At 51.6% G+C, this 23,851-nt stretch overlaps 1 protein-coding gene across 1 annotated transcript; it reads left to right on the plus strand.

Moving 5' to 3' along the window:
* Nucleotides 1–8,967: 8,967 nt before the first annotated feature.
* On the plus strand, nucleotides 8,968–23,470 carry LOC309685479 (olfactory receptor 14A2-like; the record flags this gene model as incomplete). Its single annotated transcript, XM_082501242.1, has 2 exons — nucleotides 8,968–9,858; nucleotides 22,535–23,470. The coding sequence occupies 2 exons, from the start codon at nucleotides 8,968–8,970 to the stop codon at nucleotides 23,468–23,470; spliced, it is 1,827 nt and encodes a 608-aa protein (XP_082357368.1).
* Nucleotides 23,471–23,851: the final 381 nt, after the last annotated feature.

Here is a 23,851-nt window from a genome sequence, read left to right on the forward strand (position 1 = left end):
CTGCATCCTCTCATCCCCTCCCAGTACGACTGGGCACTGTGCCATTTCAAACTGGATTTCATTAAACCCTTCCAATACAGACTTGGTCCCCTCCCAGTAAAAACGGGCTCTGTTTAGAATCATGGAATGGTTTGGGTTGGAAGGGACCATTAAAGGCCATCTAGTGCAACCCCCCTGCCATGAGCAGGGACACCTTCAACTGGATGAGCTGTCTCCAAGCCCCGGCCAACCTGGCCTGGAATGTTTCCAGGGATGGGGCATCTCCTGTCTCTCTGGGCAACCTGGGCCAGTGTCTCACCATCCTCATTGTTAAAAGGTTCTTTATATCGAGTGTAAATTTCCCCCCTTTTAGTTTAAAGCCCTCACCCTTTGTCCTATCGCAACAGGCCCTGCTAAAAACTCTGTCCCCAGCTCTCCTGTAGGCCCCTTTAGGTACTGGAAGGCCACAATAAGGTCTCCCCAGAGCCTTCTCTTCTCCAGGCTGAACAACCTCAACTCTCTCAGCCTTTCCTCACAGCAGAGTTGCTCCAGCCCTCGGAGCATCTTTGTGGCCTCCTCTGGACCCACTCCAATAGGTCCATGTCTCTCCTGTGCTGAGGGCTCCAGAGCTGGAGCAGCACTTCAGGTGGGGTCTCACCAAAGCAGAGCAGAGGGGCAGAATGCCCTCCCTCGACCTGTGGTGATGCTTCTTTTGATGCAGCCCAGGATACTGTTGGCTTTCTGGTCTGAGAGCGCACATTGCCAGCTCATGTCCAGCTTTTCACCCCCCAGTATACCCAAGTTCTTCTCGGCAGGGCTGCTCTCCATCCCTTCATCCCCCAGGTTGTACTGATATCAGGGATTGCCCCGACCCAGGTGCAGGACCCTTCGTTTGGCCCTGTTAAACCTCATGCTGTTCATACGGGCTCACTTCTTGAGCCTGTCCAGGTCTCTCTGGATGACATCCTGTCCCCTGGGAGTTTCAATTGCAACACTCAGTGTGGTGTCATCAGCATACTTGCTGATGGTGCACTCGATCGCACTGCTTATGTCATTGATGAAGATATTGAACAGTACTGGTCCCAGTACAGACTGCTGACGTTCACCACTTGTCACCAGTCTCCATCTGGACATGAGGCCGTTCACCACTACTGGATGGGACCATCCAACCAGTTCCTCATCCACCGAACAGTCCACCCTTCAAATCCACGTCTCTCCAGTTTCACAGAATCACAGAGTGCTCAGGGTTGGAAGGAACTTCTGGAGATCATCTAGTCCAAGCCCCCTCCCAGAGCAGTATCACCTACAGCAGGTTGCACAGGATAGCATCCAGGCGAGTTTGGAATGTCTCCAGAGTGGGAGATTCCCCCACCTCTCTGGGCAGCCTGTGCCAGTGCTCTGCCACCCTCAAAGGAAAGAAGTTACTCCTCATGTTAAGATGGAACATCCTACATTCAAGTTTGTGCCTGTTCCCTATAGTTCTGTCACTGGGCACCACTGACAAAAGACTGTTCCCATCCCCCTGGCACCCTCCCTTTAAGTATATATAAGCATAAATAGGATCCCCCCTTAGTCTTCTTTCCTCCAGACTAAAAAGCCGCAAGTCCCTCAGCCTTTCCTCATAAGACAGATGTTCCAATCCCCTCATCATCTTTGTAGCCCTTTGCTGGACCCTCTCCAGCAGCTCCCTGTCCTTCTTGAACTGGGGAGCCCAGAACTGGACACAGTACTCCAGATGAGGCCTCACCAGGGCAGAGTAGAGGGGGAGGATGACCTCCCTCGACCTGCTGGCCACACTCTGCTTGATACACCCTAGGATGCCATTGGCCTTCTCAGCCACCAAGACACATTGCTGGCTCCTGGGCATCCTGTTGTCCACTGGGACATGCTGCTGCATGTTCCCCCAAGATCTTCCTTTCTTCCAGCTGGACAAGCCCAGCTTTTTCAGCTTCTTCTCACAGCACAAGTGCTCCAACCCTGACCACCTTGGTGGCCCTCCACTGAACGGGATCCAGTTTACCAGTGTCTCTCAGGCATTGCAGCGGGTCAGAACCTGGGGGAGTATTCTGGATCTGTTCTCAAATGTGCTGAGCCCAGGGCGGTAATCACTCCCACTGGCTGTGCTCCTGTTCCTACCACCCAGGATGCTTTTGGCCTTTGCTGATGGCTTCATGTTTTCCCTAATGAAACCGAAGGATAATCGGAGCCTTTCCTGCAGTGCTGATACCAACCTAGGCAGTCCCTGCCCTCTGTCACTTCAGGCCCTTAGTCAAGCTCAGCGAAAGAACTTTAGATCTGTCCTTGTTGGATAACATGATGTTACTAGTGGCCTGTCCTTCAAGCCTGTCTAGGTCCCTTGGGATGGCAACCCTGACCTCTAATATAGTGTCTGCTCTCCTCAATGAGGTGTCAGCTACAAATGCTATAAAAAAAAAAGCATTTTCTCATCTCCTTTGGGTAATTAAAAGCCCTTGAAACATGGTGGAACCCGACTAGATACATCCCTCTGGGCAGAACACTATGCGTTCACCAAGTTCCTCCAAGCCCGAGTACTGATCTCAGTTATTACCCATCTACTTATGCACCCAATCAGACCATAATGTCCTAACTGGACACAAGAATACTGTGGGGAATGAGGCTGATAGCATAGTGTTCGGTGCACAGTCTAGTTGGAGGCCTGTAAGTAGCAGTGCTCCCCGGGGGTCAGTACTGGCCCGTCTTGTTCAACATGTTAATCAACGTCCTGGATGAGGGCACAGAGTGTACCCTCAGCAAGTTTGCTGACATCTGTTGGAAGGGTAACACAGCAGGGCATAGGCAGTCCAGGAGGTTCTTGGATTGTATTGACGACAACTTTTTTCTCCCAGTGGTAGTGGAGCCAACGAGGAGAGGAGCTCTGCTGGACCTTGTCCTTACCAACAAGGAAGGGTTGGTAGGCAGTGTCAAGCTCAAGGGCAGCCTGAGCTGCCATGACCATGAAATGGTCGAGTTTGAGATCCTCAAGACAGCGAGGAAGGTGCGCAGCAAGCTGACCACCCTGGGCTTTAGCAGAGCTGACTGTGGCTCCTTGAAGAATCTGCTTGGTATAGTGCCATGGGATGAAGCGCTGGAGGGAAGAAGGGCCCAAGTAAGCCAGTTAATATTCAAGGCTCACCTTCTCCAAGCTCAGGAGTCATGCATCCCTACAAAGAAGAAGGCAGGCAGAAAAGCCAGGAGGCCTGCATGGATGAACAAGGAGCTCCTGGACATGCTCACAAGTGAAAAGGAGGCCTATAGGGGGTGGAAACAGGGGTGGGAAGCCTGGGAGGAATACAGAGAAATTGTTCAAGCAGCCAGCGATCGGGTTAGACAATCTAAAGCCCAGATTGAACTAAATCTGGCCAGGGGCATCAAGACAAACAGAAATCCTTCTTTAAGTATGTCAGCGAGAAAAGAAAGACTAGGGAAGATGTGGGCCATCTCCAGAAGGAAATGCAAGAACTGGTCACCCGGGACAGAGACAAAGCTGAGGTCCTCAATGACTTTTTTGCCTCAGTCTTCACTGGCAAAGACTGCAGCCGCACTACCCATGATGCAGAGGGCAAAGGCAAGGAGTGGGAAAATGAAGAACTGCCCACTGTAGGTGAAGATCATGTATAAACCACCTGAGGAACCTGAAGGTGCACAAGTCCACGGGACCTGATGAGACACATCCGCGGGTCCTGAGGGAACTGGCAGACAAAGTTGCTAAGCCACTGTCCCTCATATTTGAGAAGTCATGGCACTCTGGTGAGGTTCCTGCTGACTGGAAAAATGGGAAAAATAACCCCTATTTTCAAAAAGGAAAACAATGAAAACCCAGGAAACTACAGGCCAGTCAGTCTCACCCCTGTGCCTGGCCCGATCATGGAGCAGATCCTCCTGGAAACTCTTCTGAGGCAGATGGAAAATAAGGAGGTGATTGGTAGCATCCAACATGGCTTCACCAAGGGCAAGTCATGCCTGACAAATTTTGTGGCTTTCTACGAAAGTGTTACAGCGGCAGTGGACAACGGAAGAACAACTGATGTCATCTACCTGGACTTGTGCAAAGCGTTTGTCATTGTCCCGCACAATATCCTGGTCTCTAAATTGGAGACACATGGATTCGACAGATGGACCACTCAATAGATAAAGAACTGGCTGGACGGTCGCACTCAAAGTGTTGTGGTCAATTGCTCCATGTCCAAGTGGAGAGCAGTGATGAGTGGCGTTCCTCAGGTGCTGTACAACATCTTTGTCAGCGACATGGAGAGGGGGATCGAGTGCACCCTCAGCAAGTTTGCTGATGAAACCAAGCTGTTTGGCGAGGTTGACACGCTGGAGGGGAGGGATGCCATCCAGAGGGACCTGGACAGCCTGGAGAGGTGGGCCCAAGCCAACCTCATGCAGTTCCACGAGGCTGGGTGCAAGGTCCTACATCTGGGTTGGGGCAATCCCAAGCACAAATACAGGCTCGGCGGGGAATGGCCGGAGAGCAGCCCTGAGGAGAAGGACCTGGGTGTGCTGATTGACGAGAAGCTCAACATGAGCCAGCAATGTGAGACTGCAGCCCAGAAAGCAAACCAGATCCTGGTGTCCATAAAAAGCAGCATGGCCAGCAGGTCAAGGGAGGTGATTCTGTCCCTCTACTCTGCTTTCGTGAGACCACGCCTGGAATATTGCATCCAGCTCTGATACCCTCAACATAAGAAGAACATGGATGTGTTAGGGCAGGTTCAGAGGAGGCCCTGAAGATGATCAACGGTCTGGAGCAGCTCTCCTATGAGGACAGGCTAAGAGAGTTGGGGTTGTTCAGCCTGGAGAAGAGAAGGCTCCGGGGAGACCTTATAGCCCCTTCCAGTACCTAAAGGGTGCCTACAGGGGAGCTGAGGAAGGACTTTATACTAGGGCATGTAGTGATAGGATGAGGGGCAATGGCTTTTAACTGGAAGTGGGTGGATTTAGGTTAAATATTAGGAAGAAATTTTTGACTTTAAGGGTGGTAAGGCACTGGCGGAGGTTGCCCAGAGAAGTTGTTGAGGTCCCATCCCTGGAGGTGTTTAAGGCCAGGCTGGATGGGGCTTTGAGCAAATTGGTCTAGTGGGAGGTGTCCCTGCCTATGGCAGGGGGGTTGAAACTTGATGATCTTCAAGGCCCCTTCCAACCTAAAGCATTCTATAAAACAAGAAGTGCTTTTTTAAGTACATTAATAGCAAGAGGAGGTCTAAAGAAAACGTTGGACCCATAGTTGTTGAAGGTGGTCAACTGACTGATAGGGATGAAGAAAAAGCAGCAGTGTGCAATGTTTTTTTTTGCCTCACTCGTTAATCACGCATCTAGAGCTTGGGCTGCCCGGTCCCCTGAATCGGAGGACCACGAGTGTGGAAACAAAAACTTTCCATTTGTGGGATGGAAATCGTCAGAGAACAGCTGTATCAGCTGAATGTTCACAAGTCCATGGGGCCTGATGGGATTCATCCCAGGGTATTGAAGGAGCTGCTGGATGTGCTGGCAGGACCTCCTGCAACTTCTCTGGGCAACCTGTTCCACTACCTTACCACTCTCAAAGTGAAAAATTTCTCCCTAAAAACTAATCTAAATCTTCCTTCTTCCAGTGTGAAGCCATTCCCCCTCATCCTATCATGTCCTGCCTAATTAATAAATCAGAGCAGATATGCTGGACCTCAGCCAAGCACCAGGACCACACTCAGATATGTAACAAAGAAAGGCAGTACCAAGTGCCCAAGGTCCCATGCAAGGCAGAGGTTTTGTTCAGAGCATGCAGGGGTGGATGGCAGATGGCAATGGAAAGAGGAAATGAGGTGACCCGAAGGAGAGCAAACCCTCGTGACCAGAGAGAAGCAGGGCTGGGCTGTGCAGCCCTGGTAGGAGAGGGCTTTGCTCTCTGGGACGTCCCTGAAGCCCTGCAGAGCCTGTGGTGCAAGGGGAAGCTGATCTCCAGGAAGGACACGGTGCTTTGGAAAATGTCCTTGGCAATGGGCATCCCGTGATCCAACAACACTGGGAAAATCATTGCTCTATTCCTTGATTGCATCAAAAAAGGGTGACTAAAGGCTGTGGGAGGAGCAGTGCTGACATCTACTGGATGGAGATGGGACAGGACTGGCTTCACTGCAGCTGCCTCAAAAAAAGCACTGAATGTCCCAGAGGTTCTCTTGGGGTGTGTTACACGGCTGCTCTGAATGACGATCGTGTTCCTGCAGGTCTTGTGCTGTCCCTGCTGGCTGCATGCGGCTGTGCAGGAGAGCCCTGGCACCTCCCGTAGTGCCACAGGGTGTAGGTCACCTTCCAATGGAGCAGCTGCCCTGAATGAGGTTGGGCACTGTAGGGGTGTCTGTGAGAAACGGGCCATGGGTGCCAAAGGAGATGAGGTAAAGACAGCTGGTGGAGGAGAGAGAGTGTCACCACCATGCCCCACCAGCCTCAAAACGATGACTCCAGACACTGCCCTGTCCCTCTTAATATTTCCATCAGTTACGAGCACATGTCTTAGACCACCTCTGGCACCTCATGTGTCACCTGTGCTTTGCATGGGTACAGGAGGTACAGGAGACTCCTGCCTTTCACTGCCTGGGTGTGCTGTCTCCTAGTGGGGCAAGAAGAGGGGATTCTTGGACATAACTCTGTCTCCGAAAGGGGAAATGGCACTGCAGGGAAGAAGTTTCTCTGCCCAGCAGAGGGAGAAAAGTATCAGTGATGACTTCAGCTTGTTTCCCAGGTGGTTCCCCTGGAGCCCCAGGGACATCTCTGAGGGAGCCCAGAAGGGACAGAGAGAGTGCCACCGTGGGCTGGTCCTCTGTTGCCAAACTGGGCTGGGCTGCTGGGCCGGAGGGAGCTTCTGGCAAGCGGGCAGCGCTGCAGAGAGACAGCTCTGCCCAGAAGCTGGACTGAGGGCAGTGCCTGCAGGCAGAGAGGGAAGAGAAGAGAAGAGAAGAGAAGAGAAGAGAAGAGAAGAGAAGAGAAGAGAAGAGAAGAGAAGAGAAGAGAAGAGAAGAGAAGAGAAGAGAAGAGAAGAGAAGAGAAGAGAAGAGAAGAGAAGAGAAGAGAAGAGAAGAGAAGAGGTAAAGGCAGTCTGGGGTGGGAGGACAGGAGAGAGCTCACCGGGGGAGAAACCTTCGCAGCCTTTCACATGGTAAGTCTCTGGCTGTGGGGCAATGCAGATGAGTTCCTGGCAGTGTCTCCTAGAGCTGGCACATGCCATGGCTGATAGGAGCTGTCAGGACGGCTCTCCTGGCTTGTCTGGTGTGGAGCAGGAGGATGTGCTTCAGAGCATGGATGTCCTGCTGCACCTTCAGAGAGACAATGACATGGTAGGGTAGGGATGATTAGGTCAGGGCATGGTGCTTCTGCTCTCAAGAGAGTGCAGCAGCACAGGTGAGCTCTACCTCATGATATTTTTCAGAGGACCTCTTCAGCAGCACACCAACTCAGCAACATCTTCCCCTTTGCAGCCACATCAGGTTCGCTGTGAACTGGTCTTTAGCCCCCACACACTCAGAGATGCCCCTGGGCAGTGCCCCGTCCCTGGAGGTGTTGGCAGGCAGAGGTGGGCGCACAGCAGTGGGATGGGGTTTGTGAGCACTGACGGGAGTTGAGCCGGGGACAGGGGGACGGCTGCCGGCAGCAGAGACACGGGCAGGGAGTGAGAGGGAGCTGCTGCCTGAAACACTGGCGAGGGGCATGTGGGCCCGTCCGTGCTGTCCCTGAAGCACAGACACCTTCCCCTGGGCAGCTCCTGCCTGGTCTCCGTTCCCAGCCGGGGCACATCTCTGCCCTCCAGCCCACGGGGTCTCAGGCACGCATTGACCCTGCAGCAGCCAGAGCCCAGCAAAGGACGAACCCCGGATTGCCATCTGCCTAGCATGTCCCTCCTCCCTTGTCAGGAGAGTTGTGGCATTTCACTGCCGTCCCCTCCTGCCTGAGCTGCCCTTGTTCTCACCGTTGGATAAACTAAGGATAAACTGAGTCAGTGCGGGGGGTGGGGGTTGCGGGTGGCAGATTCAGCTCCCGTTCAGATGCCGACCCTTTGGGTCCTGCTCTGCACTCGTGTCTGTGGGAGTAATGTGCCCAGGACTCCTCCAGGCAACTTCAGGGCATTAACTATTTCCCTGAGGAGTCCTGTGGGGCTGCAGGGTGCTCTCCAGAAGGGCACAGCTCTCCCATAGTACCTCTCTGCTCCCTCGGATCCACATGGAGAAGACATCTCGGTGCTCAGGCCATGGAAATGCTGCTGGGCAGCTGTACGTGGGCAGCTGCAATGATCCCTCCTGGTCCCAGTCTGGGAGGGGAGAGATGAGAAAAGGCAATGAGCCTGTATATCTGCCCTTTGAACCTGCATTCCTCTCTTCTCCGCAGTGTCCTGCTTCTTTTGATGGCAACACCTGAGAGGGATCCTCCTCCAGCTGCAAGCTGCCAGCACAGGGCAGTGGTAAAGGGGACTGATGGGCAGAGCTGCTCTCCTCTCTCTGCACTAAGGGACTCTCCCTTTGCCTCTCAGGACCCACAAGACTTCACCTGGAGTGCATTAGAAATGTCAGGGATTTCGGCCATCCCAAACCGCTCCAAAATGTGGCAGGTACAACCAGAACAAAACAGAGAAAACAAAATCCCCTCTCCTCTGCTGTGCAGTTGGGCAAATTGCCGACAACAACGCTGAAAAGCTCTTTGATATAACACGATTACATTTAATTGGAGATAGCCCTGCTGTCCTAGTTCCCTCTTGCTGCAGAGCAAGGAGGACTCCTCGGGAGCCCATTGCCCTGCTCCCAGTGGCAGCCTCAGCCAGCAAAAGCCAGAGCTCAAGTGAGGGAGCTGCAGAGAGGTGCTCCTGAAAAGAGGGTCTGAATGTGGGGCTGCGAAGACATATGCCATCCATTTTGCTGAGAGAAGTGTGCTCTGACTCAGTACTGTCTTTTCCTCCTTAACAGATAGTCACAGTTAAGAATAAGAGATACCCAGAGGCAGGAAATGTCCAACAGCAGCTCCATCACCCACTTCCTCCTCCTGGCATTCGCAGACACACGGGAGCTGCAGCTCTTGACCTTCGGGCTCTTCCTGGCCATCTACCTGGCTGCCCTCCTGGGAAACGGCCTCATCATCACCACCATCGCCTGCGACCACCGCCTCCACATCCCCATGTACTTCTTCCTCATCAACCTCTCTGTTCTTGATCTGGGCGGCATCTCCACCACCGTCCCCAAAGCCATGGCCAATTCCCTCTGGGACAGCAGGACCATCTCCTACCAAGGGTGTGCTGCACAGGTCTTTTTCTTTTTCTTTTTCATATCAGCAGAGTTTTCTCTTCTCACCGTCATGGCCTATGACCACTACATTGCCATCTGCCATCCCCTGCACTACGGGACCCTCCTGGGCAGCAGAGCTTGTGTCCACATGGCAGCAGCTGTCTGGGGCAGTGGGATTCTCAACGCTGTGCTGCACACGGCCAATACATTTTCACTGCCCCTCTGCCAGGGCAATGCCCTGCACCAGTTCTTCTGTGAAGTCCCCCAGATCCTCAGGCTCTCTTGCTCAGACTCCTATATCAGGGAAGCCGGGGTCCTTGTGGTCAGTGTCTGTGTGTTCTTTGAGTGTTTTGTTTTCATTGTGGTGTCCTATGTGCAGATCTTCAGAGCTGTGCTGCGAATCCCCTCGGAGCAGGGACGGCACAAAGCCTTTTCCACGTGCCTCCCTCACCTGATGGTTGTCTCCCTCGTTATCAGCACTGGCATGTTTGCCTACATGAAGCCCCCCTCCATCTCCTCACCATTCCTGGACCTGGTGGTGGCAGTGCTGTACTCGGTGGTGCCCCCAGCAGTGAACCCCCTCATCTACAGCATGAGGAACCAGGAGCTCAAAGAAGCATTGAAGAAAGGGATTCAATGGCTTCACCTTCAGCAGCAGTAAGCTGCCCATGTCTCCTCACAGGCTGTCCCTACTGTGCTGGATAATAGTGAGGCCTTCGGTAAATGTGTCATCACAGCATCAGAACTGCCTTCCTGAGGAGCATCTCTGTAATAACAGGGCAGCTCTCTCTGTTGCAGGAAAATTGACATAAACTAGGAAAATGAAATGTAAAATGTCATTGTAATTGAAGCAACCAAGGACATCTGCTGCTGCTCAAGTCCTCTGTACTGCCCCAACCCTATTTAATAATTTACCTAATATGAAAATAGAGAAAGAGTAACTAGACATGATTTATCTATGATTCAGTTAAGGAACTACCACCAGACAATGTAGCATTGTTGAGAAGCAGGGGATTCCTGTCAAGAGAGTGATGAACTGTAGGGCGGGTCAGCGAACCAAGAAAACCTCTTGGAACTGCCAAGATCAGAGAAGTGGTAAAAGGTAATTCTGCCAGGGGGAGATCGCGACCACTGACTCACTGACCACCTACCCAAATGATACCACCTACTCAAAAGAGAACAATGGAAGAAGAAGACAGAGTCTGTGCACTAATTTACATGGGAAGCAAAGAAATCTCAACCAATCCTTGAAGAGAATAACAATGAGTAACTGTGAATATATATATGAATTGTTTGAATATGTAAACATCAATGCATAGAAGTGGAGTCTTTTGAAGCTAAGTTGTGCTCCCGTTTTGGGCTGAGCACCCCATTTCCGCGCATTAATGGAATAAACTTGGAAATACCTCTGCTCTGTGTGTTATTGGCTTGCACACCGTGTAACAAACCCAGATTTGGGATATCAGGAGGGTGTCATACTGAAGTGAAATAGATCTAGTTTTTTCTTTGAGGCAGCAGCAGAAGGAGGATGTGCAGTTCCATGCGGTGACATGGAGCTAAATAGAGGATTCAAATGAGTGTATGGGCTGAGATGTTTTTGGCATCTGAGGAGATTAGGAGGGCTTTGGAAGAAGCTGCACAGGTTATAGGGAACTCACAGCCATTAGGAAAACCTCAGAAAATGACAGCCTTGTGTTTGAAGAAATAGTGAAGACAGAGTCATCAGTAGAGCTTGGGACAGCATGGGGTCAGAGTGGGGTGGGGAAGCAGGGGTGGTGGTTGACATCTGCAGAGAAACAGCCACAGGCATAGGGAAGTGTCAAACAGCCTGTGGGGGGTATGGTCCCTTTGTTGGGGCTGGGACCCCCCAACAGAACTGAAATCCTTGTCCTTTTGACTATGGTTGTGGTCTCTTCCACTGAGGCCCCTGAGAGCACTCCAGTTACTTACATCAACGGGGCCTTCTTGCCTCCACCCCACCCTCCAGAGGGCTTGAGAGGTGTCTTGCCCTTGGCATCACACACCCCTTCATCTCACTGCTCCCAGGAAGAGCCCTGAGCTTCCTGTGTGGGAAAGGATCCCCATTCCCAGGGTGTGGGGGTCAGTGCTTGGACATCCCGCTTGATGAGACAGGTCAAGGGCTTTCACAACCACTTCCATGTTTGATTTTCAACCTGTAAGCAGTGCCTCTGACTTCCTGCTTCACCAGCCTCCAGGGACAGTCCCTTTTCTGGTCATTCCCTCCAAGGTCTTTTCAGGGGTGGCCCTCAGTGCAGCCCACTGACATGCTCAGAAACTTGGAGCTTTGTTGCTGCTGCCTTTTACTTCTCAAGAGGCCAGTTCATTAACATGCAAAATGCCCTAACAAGCCAAGGCTCTGAGCATAACTTTCTTCACTTTACAATTCTTATTCGAGAGATTTCAGAAGTGAAATGATTTTAAAAATGAAAGAAAAGAAAAGAAAAAAAGATTCCTTTTTCTTCCACTTGTCTTTGTTTATCTGCTTACGCATTAAGTGATATCAGCAATTTCCAAATGATATTGAAACTGGACCTCTCCAAATGGAGGGTGAATGTGTAGGTATTGAGGTTTGGGCTGGACTGGCCACTCAGGCAGAACGGCAGATGCTCTCCCCTACCGAGGAGAGGCAGGAGAGAGAGAAAGGGACTTACGAGTTTAGAAGGACCTAAACTAGGTTAATGAAATATTAATAATAAAATAAAAAGTCCATAATGAAATATATACAAAACCATATCAAGCTCCCAGGATGATGATCACGTCACTGGCTGGCGCTGGGGCAGTCCCAGACTGGACTCAGTGCTGGATGGGAACTGGATTCCAGATAAGGATTCAAGATCAGGATCAAAGGCAGACGAACAGACAGAGTCCTCCTCAGACGTTGGCCATTGAAGAAAGAGAGCTGACCCTTTGATCCCTCAGCTTTTATACTGAGCATGAGGCAGATGGGATGGAATACCCCGTTGGTCACCTCTCCTGTCCACTCCTCCCCGCAGGTGGGACCCCACTATGCTTTTCCACTTCCAACCGTCCAAGGGGGAAATCACAAAGTTGGTTGGCCGTGGGTGTTATAGCAATAAGTAAGAGCCTCTCTGCACACCGTGCCTGGGCATCCGCTGTAAACATAGGTCTGATCACTCTGAGAGAGTGAACACTGTCTGCAAAATATACTGTTAATTTCAGTAGTTAGAAGAAGCCCGGCTAAGAAGTAAATATACTGAACAAAATTGGTTCTGTTTTACCTCACACCAGGACAGGTGTGTATTGTTTCTCTCAAACAGGTTTATTAGGAAAGCATTTTTCTTCAATTGCCAAAACGCTGGTCGGTACAGGTTGGGAGTCCACACTATTTACCAGCTGGGATATTTGGTTGAGCACTCTATGAAATGATTATCAGGTTATCAAGTTATCAGGTGCGTTTCTCACAGCTGAGACATCAGCCTGCAGAGAAACACTCTGCAGTTTCTGCAACATCTCATCAAGTTCCCACCTAGCTTTTTCAGACGATTTTTCCATGGCTGAGGTGTTGACCTGCGGAGGGACATCATCTAACCAGTTGTCCAATACACTGCCACATGCTACAGCAGATTTATGGTTTTTCCTCAACTGAGACAGCGGCCTGGTCACGTGACCTGTCCAATGCTGACACACTGTCCTGCGGGGCAGAAAAAGATTATGTGCATAATGCTGCATGTCAGTATCCACATGACCCACCGTCGGTGCCTCACCCTCTTTCCAGCAAAATAATACCAATCCATGAGCATGTGCCGCTGGTGCTCTCCGTACCCACATGCGCCAAGTGGGTCCGGTAATTTTGAGTGCATCTGGATCTAATGGTGTCTTCAGGTTGTCCAAATCAGTAAAAATCATCTGCCGCACAGCTATTTCCCTCAGATTCTGAACATCTCTCTCAATAGTTGTCCACTTGGATGGGTGGTACGGGATAGCGTCCCTATAGGGATCTTTGCTCCTCACGCTTTACAGGAGTCATCTCCAGAGGCTAAGGGATTGTGGTGTTCTTCCAAAAACCCTGTCAATACCCAATTCTCTAGTCAATGGTCCCAACCGCTTGGCTTCTCTACCATCTAAGTCCAAACTATCGGCTCCAGTGTCCCAGCAATCGAGTAGCGGAGGAATCACTTGCTCGCCTTCCTGACAGCCGTAATGCTTACGTATGTCTCGCAGCTCACTTAGGGATAATGATGGAGAGGTTTCCTCTGTTTCTTCATTGCATGATGTCCCTGACTGCCCGTTGCTATCTGGTCCTATTGCACGTCTTGTCTTATGCACAGGGTTGACTGATACCGGCACTGACTGGGTCTGTAGTTCAGCTGCATCATCCATCACCAAGGTCGGAGTAGGTGTAATACTCGTTGCAGCTGTGGGTCCTGTCATGGTAGCCAGCGGGGTCTGGAGAGGTGCAATGTCCGTCATGGGGGCTGGCGGGTGCTGTGCAGGAGAAATACCGTGCAGTGCCTGACATAGGAGCCGGCGGGGTCTAAGCCAGCGGAGTCTGGATCGGATGGATGCCTGCCATGGGGGCTGGCAGGGTCTGAGTGTCGCAGGGGACGGCAGGGTCTGTGCAGGCGCGATGTCTGTCACAGGGACAGGTGGGGGCTGTGCAGGTATGATGTCGGCTGTGGGGGCCGGGGGGTTGCCGCTGGACACTTCCCTATACTGCAGATCCACCAATGAAGAAGAAAGAGCCCGCAAAATTTAATTACCCAAGCACAATAACCAAAACATTCCAAGGGTACTCCAGACTTTCAAAAACTGTTGCTATTGATGCCACTGGCGCATACAAAGACTCAAGAGACATCCCCCCTCTTGCTAAATGGCCCATAATATAACCCAAGGTGTAATTATGCACAATGTCCAACATAGGCAAAGAAGTTGATGCAAGATTTTTTTTTTTTTTTTTATTAAATGCATTGAGACACTGGATCCCCATTTACAGAAGTCTCTGGGTCAAACAAGATGTGTGGATACTTAAGTAGGAAGAGATGAATAATGACATTTCTTTGAAGGCAAAATCATCACAAGTGGAAAAACAATATAAACAGTATTGTTTGGTCATGACATACAGTGGGACTCCTTTGCAGAAGCACGTAAGTACTCTATGGTTACCGAAAAATTTCCAATCAGTTTCCTAAGGTCATCCTTGAGCTCCTGGTTCCTCACACTGTTGATGAGGGGCTTCAGTGTTGGAGGTACCACCAAATGACAACCAGCCATCACCAGATGCAGGGCTGGGGAGGAGATGGAGGGGGACTTCAGGCAAACATGACAGTAGTGACAGACAAACAGCCAGGTGAGGGAGGCATGTGGAGAAGGCTTTGTGTCGCACTTGCTCAGAGGGCATCCTCAGCACCACCTTCAAGATCTGAACATAAGAAAGCATGAGGGGAAAAAAAAATGCCACCAAAAATAGAAAGGCACTAAAAGGAATAAGCCCAACTTCCCTGAGGTAGGAACGTGAGCAGGAGACCTTGAAGATGTGGGGGATTTCACAGATGAACTGGTGCAGGGCATTGCCCTGGCAGAGGGGCAGTGAAAATGTATTGGCCATGTGCAGCACAGCATAGGGAAAAACACTGCCCCAGACAGCTGCTGCCATGCGGACACAAGCTCTGCTGCCCAGGAGGGTCCCATAGTGCAGGGGTTGGCAGATGGCAACATAGCGGTCATATGCCATGACTGTGAGAAAAAAAAAAACTTTGCTGAAATGAAGAAACTGAAAAGAAAGATTTGACTAGAATATCCTGTGTAGGATATGTCCCTGGTGTCCCAGAGGGAATTGGCCATGGCTTTGGGGAGAGTGGTGGAGATGGATCCCAGGTCCAGAACAGAGAGGTTGAGGAGCAAGGAGTACATCGGGGTGTGGAGGCGGTGGTCACAGTCAATGATGGTGATGATGAGGCCGTTACCCAGGAGGGCAGCCAGGTAGATGCTCAGGAAGAGCCCAAAGGTCAAGAGCTGCAGTTTCTGTGTGTTCAGGAATGTCAAGAAGATGGAATCTGTCATGGAATTTCCATTGCACTTTGGTCCATCAGGACATGGAGGGCTCTTCATAGAGGAAAACGCATCAATACATTTGGACAGACTTCTCATTTCTCTCTATTCCCTTTGTCATGGGGCTGCTGGATATCACAGAGATGCCATGGGTGAGCTGTGCCCTTCTGGAGCCCAGCTGGCTTCAGCCCAGTAGGACCTCACTGGGAAAGAGTGGAATGTCCTAAATATGGGATGTCCTGAAGGGCAAATTAGCTCATTTGTATCACCCTGACCCTGCAGATTAGGGGGGCGCTTGGACATTTTACTCCCATGGAAACATCTGCATGGCAGTAACGACAGGTATTGTTCATGGCTGAACGCAAACCCACCACAGAAACTCCGGTGATACCAACAAGGGGAGCAGAGGCAGAAGGGGAAATGTGGAGAAATGCCATGAGTGTTGCTGTGAGGAGGAAAGAGAGGGACAGAGGGTTGGGCTGTGCTGGGTGGAAGAGGAGACCTGGGCGTTCCTTCAGAGTGGGTGTCTGCACTGCAGGGGATGGCAGGGAGGGTGCCCAAGTCCCCTCTCCCAAGGTGTTTGTGGGAGCAGGTCCCTCCGACTCCCTGCCCACGTCTGGGCTGCCTGGAGCTGTCCCTGCCGGGAGCTGTTTCTCTGTCCCAACATCTCCTCCCTGCCAGTGCTCACTGACCCCATCCCTCCCGCTGTGTGCTCAGCTCTGCCCTGCAGATCCCTCCTGGCAGCAGGGCACTGCCCAGGGACATCTCTGCATGCCAAGGGGATAAGAAGAGGCTCAGACAAACGCTAACGAGAACTGGGGTCTCCGTGCCTGCTCCAGAGTGGAGAAAAAAATTTCACATGTCCCACTGTCAGGGATGTCACAGTCAGGGGTGAGAAGGTAGAGTTGAGGCTCCTGAAAGAAGGGAACAAGGCCAAGAGCAGTACTTCAGGAGAGCAGGCTTTGGCCTTCTGAGGGCCCTGATCAGAAGAATCCCATGGGATAGGGCCCTGCGGAGAAGAGTGGGGCAGAGAACTCTTTGCTAGTCAAGGATCGACTCTTGCAGCTCCAGAACAGTCCACCCCATCATACAGGAAGTCTGTCAAAGCTGGCAGTAGCCTGGCAAGGGTGAGAAAGGAGGTCCTGACTAAAATGAAGCATGAAGGGGCAGCCCAGAGAAGGTGGACGCTGACTGGTTTCTGGCCTCAATGATTCTTTGACTTTGTGCTGGAGAGAGCCATTTGTGTGAGCATGTGTTTGTCTGTGCCTGGGGGGAGCAGGGGGACGAGGGGATCCCGGGGACAGGTTCTGGATAGATGGAAAGTGTCAGACCAGCTCTTGGAAGGATCCGTTTATGCTGTGTGTCTATATGGGTAGATATCTTACACTAACATAATACAGCACACAAAGAGCCCACCCTGTTTCCCTCTCTCCACTGAGAGTGGTTTTGATTGCCCTAGAAACCTCTTTGTGCACCACGGGTCTTCCCATGATGAGGATGCATTTGGGGGGGGGGGGGCAGGGAGGCTGGGTGAGTAGAGGGACGAGGCTGGCTCTGACAGGGGCCATGAAGCAGCTGCCCAGAGGTGACAGCAAGGACATGACAAGGAAGAAACTTATCTCTTTTGACGTCATTGTCTTTAGGAAGGCAAAGCTCCCCTTGAGCCAGTGGTTGCAAGGAAGGTCAAGAGCAGAAAGAAGGCTTAGGGGGACCTCCTTGCAGCCTGTCAACCTAGGAGGAGGTCATAAAAATGCGGAGATAGGCTCTCCACCATGGTGCATATTAGGAGGATGAAAGACTAGTGTTGGGTGAAAGAGGGGATGTTCAACCTGGAGATAAGGAGAAGATTTTCCGCCAGTGTCAGGGCTTGTCCTGAGCCGGGTGGCCATGAGCCCCATCTGCCCTTCTGTCTGCCATGGTTGGTCAGGTTGCTGTAACAGAGGTGCGCCCAGGATCAGAACCCAGGTGGGCCTCTTCCACCTGCCTCACCCCCTCCCCTCCCAAAGGACGGAATTCCTCTTGGGTGGGGTCTCTGATGTGCTGGATGACCTCAGCATGCCTGCTGGCCAGCATGTCTCCTGAGGGCCAACCAGGCTGCTGCTGTGGAAGTGCCCTCAGAATCATCACCATGCCAGCCATCTCCCCTTGGCCTGCCACTCCCCTTTCCCTCTGCCCCTATCTTGGCTCTGCTGGGAAGAGCGGTTTTGTGATAAACCTCTTGTCCCCAAACTGCTGGGGCCAGCTGCTGCACAGTCATGCTCCTACAACAGTAGTGGCCTCACAATCAAGATCAGAACTTGTCTCACCTTTGTCTGTCTCTCCCCATCCACTCCCTTGACTCCTCATCTCTGCTGGACCCCACCTTCAACATCCAAACCCCGTTATTGGCTTTTCCCTCTCCTCTGCCCCACGGGTTGCCAGAGACAGGGCAACACATCTTACGTTTAAGCTTTGCAGTGCTCATGCATAATTCTTGTGATAAAGTGAGTGCTGAGATCAGTCTCTATGGTGTGGAGCAGTTAAAACAGCAGATTAGCAGCAGTGACCATCATGTTGGTTTTGCAAGGGGGGGCTTCTGTCTATATACTAAAAGGATCTCCTACTACCAAGATGTGTTTGGTGTTTCAAGCTGTCACTTACAGAGGTCCCACAAAATCGATCTGCAGTTGTGCCCGTGGGCTTCCAATATGTTGGTGCTGGAGTTGGGCTTTTGATCCAGGGTTGCCTGCATGGGTCATGGCACAAGAAAGGCAGTTCCTACACCAGAGATATACATCCTTCTTCAAGTTAGGCCCCCACCCGCTGCTCAGAGTCTTTGTCCGAGCTCACGCATGAACTTCGATAAACTCTCCTTGAATATTCTGAGGCAAAATCCAATGCTTATTGCCTTCTGCATCTACAGCATAATAAATAATGCTTTCCCTTACTATGCAGGCTGACCTGATGGGTCTTTTCACATTAATCCTTTTCATTGCCTTGGTTGGAAGCTGACATTTTCCCACCTTGGGTCTAGATTGGTTGTGACTTCTGTTCGTGATGATATGTTACTCTGCTGGAAGCTGAGCTGCTGTTCCAGCTTTCTGTAGCTCATTTTCTAAAACCTTTAGTTCTGTTTCTAAATCTTGTGCTTGTCCAACTTCTAAGTCCAGCTGTTTGATTTGTAACCAGGGTCTATGTCTGTTTACCATGAGATCTTCCTCTCAAATTTTGATTAAGATGATTGTCTTTATTTTGGGAAATTCCTCCTCCTTCAATTTACAGATGGCTTTTTTTGCACATTCTTTACCTTCTCATCCATTTCTCTCAGGAGATCCTGTGAATCGTACATGGCACACCACAGGGTTCCAATGGCACCGGCTTCCTTTTTCACTTTGCAATGACTAACGTAAACTTCACAGGCTGGAGAAGTGGGATCTGCTATTCTAAGACAGTGGGATTTCCTAGGGCATTGCCCTGGTTCAATCACCTGCTTATTGAGTTTGTAACATCCTTTTCCTCCTTAACGTATATTTTAGCTCAAGCTGCATGGTCTGTTTTATGCTGTGCACTTCCCATACAGCCTTTACACAGGCAAACACTAACAGGAATTTTGCTGCTCCAAGCGACTCAGTAGAAAAGAGTTTTAAATGTGTTTTCCGTAAGCTCCAATTCCAGATTGACTTTCCTTCAGAGGTCCATTGGTTCTGAGCATCCAGAAAGCCACACCAAAGATGCATTGTGGGTCATTTCAGTCACCACCATCACCCACAAACCTTCCACTTTGACTGCAGAGCTTGCCTCTCCATTTACAGACCATGCAATGAAGTTGGGATGAGGCTGTTCGTTAGGAGAGCTTCCCAGACAAGATGCTGCTTGAGCCCAGCCAAGGGTGTGTCGGGGACAATTCCTCGAGGCAGCCAACCAAATATTAAATGAGCACAGAGCTACTTGTGGCTGGAATTCTGTGTGCAGGAGCAAGGACTGCCTTTAGTCCAACAGTGCAGTTCCTTCACTCTTGTTATGGTTTGGTCCGGCCTGGCCACTGCGACAAACGACAGATGCTCTCCCTCACCTCTCTTTCCAAGGAGAGGAGGGAGAGAGAGAAAGGACTTGTCAGTTTAGATAAGTCAGTCGGTTTTGGGTCACCTGTCCTGTCTGCTCCTATCCAAAGGTGCATCCCCTCTACACTTTACCGCTTCCGACCCTCCAACGGGGCATATAACAAAGTGAGCTGCCCTTGGTTGTTATAGCAAAAAGTCTAAGCAAGAGCCTCTCTGCATACCATGCCTTGGCATAAATTATAGATAATCAGGTTTTGTCACTCTGAGAGCCAACAGCTTATGGACAATATGCATTAAATTTCAGAGAGTTCAGTTAGTTCGAGGAGGCTTGGCTGCAAAGTCAAATTACTGAACAGAAAAAGGGTTCTGTTTCACCTCAGACCAGCACAGGTGGGCTGTTCTTTTGGGAGGGTATTAGGAGAATAAAAGAGAAGCACTCGAGATTTCAGGGAATGGAAAGAGAAGCAAAGGATGCTGTTGGCCTTCTTTGCCCCTGGCTCCTGTTTTGCCTAATGAAACTGAAGGACCACGAGAGCCTTTCCCGCAAAGCTGCCACCCAGCCACACCGCCCCGGCCCTCTGTCATTGCACGGGGTTAGTGCACCTCAAGGGCAGGACTTCAGAGTTCTCTTTATCAGACATCATGATATTACTTTTGGCCCATCCCTCTGGCCTTTCTATGTACCTCTATGTTCCTTCCCTCAACCTCCATGGCCTTTCAATGATTACGGAGTGTCATTGAATACGCTGGCACATTGGTTTACCCTGTCATCTCCCTCAGCTGCCACCCCTCCTGTCCCATAGACTGGTAAGGATTGTTTTAGTTAAGGTGACTTGGGAACAATCCACTGCTGGTGGCGTTCCTCCAGATTCCTGCCCCGAGTCTCAGAGCTCTGGGAGACCTTTCTGGGGCAGACTGAGGCAAAGAGGATGTAGAGAATTTCCGATATAGCTCCACCCGCTCTATGAAACTCAGCAGTGGCCACACAGTGGATTTGGTTCTCCTCAAACTGTTCCTGAAGGAGTAAACACTCATTCTAGTGCCCTTGAATTGCCTTTCAGGCTTAGATTGAATTGCGAACTGGACTATAGCAGAGCTTGGAGGAGGCTGTCCTTGAAGACCAGATGGACTGAGCTCTGCCACCATGTCACAGCTCTGTCTGCCACAGGAACGGCTCCAGCTTGTCCTGTCTGTGCCCCTGGCTGAGATCATTGCTGCACATTTGGGCTGAAGCCCCCCCAGCTGTGGCACCAGGCAAGCCATGACTTGCCATAAGGAATTCTGGTGCCAACACTCCAATACCCCGGTGTGTCCTACTGATGGGACAAGAAGAGGGGTTACTCATGGCCAGCTCTTCTTCTGCTGGGAGAAATGACACAGCTGGAATTAAGTATCTCTGCACAGCTGAGGGAGGGAACATCAGAGATTGCATCAGTTTTTTTCACAGGCGGTTCCCTGGAGCCCCAGGGACACCTCCAAGGAGCCCAGAGGGGACAGAGGCAGTGCCAGCGTGGGCTGGTCCTCTGCTGCTGAGCTGGGCCAGGGTTCTGGGATGGAGGGAGCTCCTGGCAAGCGGGCAGCGCTGCAGAGAGGCGGCTCTGCCCAATAGCAGGGCTGGGGACACTGCCTGCAGGCAGGGAGGGGAGACCTGCAAGGCAGAGAGAGCTTAAAGGCAGTTGGGAGTGGGGGGTGCTGAGAGCTCACTGGGGCAGAAATCTTCACCAGCTTCTGCGTGGTAAGTCTTGGGGTGCCGGGCAATGCAGCTCCAGTTCCTGGAGGGATCTCCTCAAGCTGGTCCATCTGAGAGCTGCTGGGCTCTGTCAGGAGGACTCTCTCAGTTTCTGTGCTGTAGAGGAGGAGGATGTGCTCCAGAGCAGGGCTTCCCTGCTGCCCAGTGAGAGGGACAGGGCCCGAGGGCTGCCTTCTGCCGGGGATGGTTGTGGAGGTGTGCGTAGGGGTGTGCAGGCAGGGGTGGGCAGGGCTGTCCTTGCCATCAGGGTCCCTGCACCCCAGGGGCTGTGTGCCGGGGCAGGGACTCTGCCAGGGTCAGCTCTCCGCCTGCCCGGGGAGCTCCCACGGAGCTTCTGTGGGGAGAAGCAGTGGGTGGAAGGAGTGACTGCCAGCAAGGCAGATGCCTTCTGTTGCTGAGATGGACCTGTGTGGGTCAGGGCTGCTCCAGATCCCCATCACCCCAAGGACATTTGCAGAGGGCCCTTTTGAAGAAGGACATCGAGGCACCTTTCCCCTGAAAGAGAACAAGTCTGTGCTGTGGGATTTCTCCTCTCAGCTGGTGGGTGGGCAGTTGGTGGTGGGAATGGATTTCTCCTTTACGAAGAAGGCACAGAGACCCCCGTTCTCAATAGCACTTCCCTGAACCCCTCCTGAGCCCCAGCACAGCCAGAGATGCCCCCGGGCAGCGCTGTGCTGCCAGGAGGGGTCTGCAGGGCAGAGCTGAGCACACAGCGGGTGGGATGGGCTCTGGGGCACTGGCAGGGAGGAGACCCGGGGGCAGAGAAGCAGCTCCAGGCAGGGGCAGCTCCTGGCAGCCCAGACACAGGCAGGGACAGAGAGGGAGCTGCTGCCAGAAGTGCCCAGGCAGGGGGGATCCTGGCACCTCCGGCCACCCCCTGACCTTCAGACAACTTCTCGGCAGCAAGCCTCTGCTCTACTCTCACACCCGCCCCACAGCCAGTGGGTCCAGAGCCTGAGATGCCTTCTCGGCAGCTGCACCTGCAGTCAAGGAGATGTGTGTGTGTCCTACAAGTGATGCACAACATAAAAGCAAGTGCCCTGCAGTGTCTCTGTCTGAAGACACTGTCACTGAGGAGAAGGCTTCACGGCACGCCTGTCTGACTCCCTCTCCTCGCTTCCTTTTTTCAGAGCACAGACGTGTTTCTCCTTGTTTCCCCACCCCTCTGTTGAACTCTGCATCTCAGGAGTTTGGGAGGGGGTGCGGGTCAGCTTCTCTTCTGCCTCTGACTCTGCCTCTGACTCGTGCCCCAGAGGTGCCCTCATGGAAAGTTGGTGTCGAGGCAGTATTGTACCCGATAAGGTAGAGTGTCACTGAGTTTGTGGGGTTGGGAATGAGCTGGATCATTTCTCATTAAGCTGTGGGAGGGGGATTTCTGTGAGGAATGGCATTGGGATTTCCTCAGAAAAGTCTCTCCCAGTTTGTCACTGCCTTTTCCTCCTTGGACAGGTCCCCCTGCCCAGAGGCAGCAAATGTCCAACAGCAGCTCCATCACCCAATTCATCCTCCTGGCATTGGCAGACACACGGGAGCTGCAGCTCTTGACCTTCGGGCTCTTCCTGGGCATCTACCTGGCTGCCCTCCTGGGAAACGGCCTCATCATCAGTGCCATCGCCTGTGACCACCGCCTCTACACCCCCATGTACTTCTTCCTCCTCAACCTCTCTGTTCTTGACCTGGGCTGCATCTCCACCACTCTCCCCAAAGCCATGGTAAACTCCCTCTGGAACACCAGGGCCATCTCCTATGCAGGATGTGCTGTCCAGCTCTTTTTCTTTCTCATTTTTATTTCAGCTGAGTATTTTCTCCTCACCATCATGGCCTATGACCGCTACGTTGCCATCTGCCAACCCCTGCACTACAGGACCCTCCTGGGCAGCAGAGCTTGTGTCCGCATGGCAGCAGCTGCCTGGGGCAGTGGGTTTCTCAATTCTCTCCTGCACACGGCCAATACATTTTCACTGCCCCTCTGCCAGGGCAATGCCATGGACCAGTTTTTCTGTGAAGTCCCCCACATCCTCAAGCTCTCCTGCTCACACTCCTACCTCAGGGAAGTTGGGCTGATTGTGGTTAGTGCCTGTTTAGCATTTGTGTGTTTTGTTTTCATTCTGCTGTCCTATGTACAGATCCTGAGGGTGGTGCTGAGGATCCCCTCTGAGCAGGGACGGCACAAAGCCTTTTCCATGTGTGTCCCTCACCTGGCCGTGGTCTCCCTCTTTATCAGCACTGCAGTGTTTGCCCACCTGAAGCCTCCCTCCATCTCCTCCCCATCTCTGGACCTGGTGGTGGCAGTGTTGTACTCGGTGGTGCCTCCAGCAGTGAACCCCTTCATCTACAGCATAAGGAACCAGGAGCTCAAGGATGCCCTGTGGAAACAGGCCCAATGGACGCTGTTTCACCGACAATAACCTACCGCCTCTTCTCCGCACATTGCCCAGAGTTGATCTTAGACCACGAGCCTGAATTTTTCTCTTGTGATAATCCTGCTTATTGATATTTTTCTGGGTTTATACTACTTTTTTTGAGGCTTGATCGTACTGGGTCTGACCCTTGCACAACACTGAGTCAGATGTAGCCGGTCAGATAACAGCTCTTAAATGAAATGGGATGTCCCAGGTAGAATAGGGAGAAAAGGGAGAAACAGAAAAAAAAGATATGGGCTTAGATAAATATTTTTTAAAAGAACAGTAACAGAAAAGATATTATTATTAGTATTATTATTATTATTATTAATAATAATAATAATAATAAACAAAATAAAGTGATGCAACACAAATTGCTGACACTTC

The sequence above is a fragment of the Vanellus vanellus genome (assembly GCF_965231255.1).
Source record: "Vanellus vanellus genome assembly, contig: HAP1_SCAFFOLD_76, whole genome shotgun sequence".
In the NCBI taxonomy this organism is placed as follows: Eukaryota; Metazoa; Chordata; class Aves; order Charadriiformes; family Charadriidae; genus Vanellus; species Vanellus vanellus.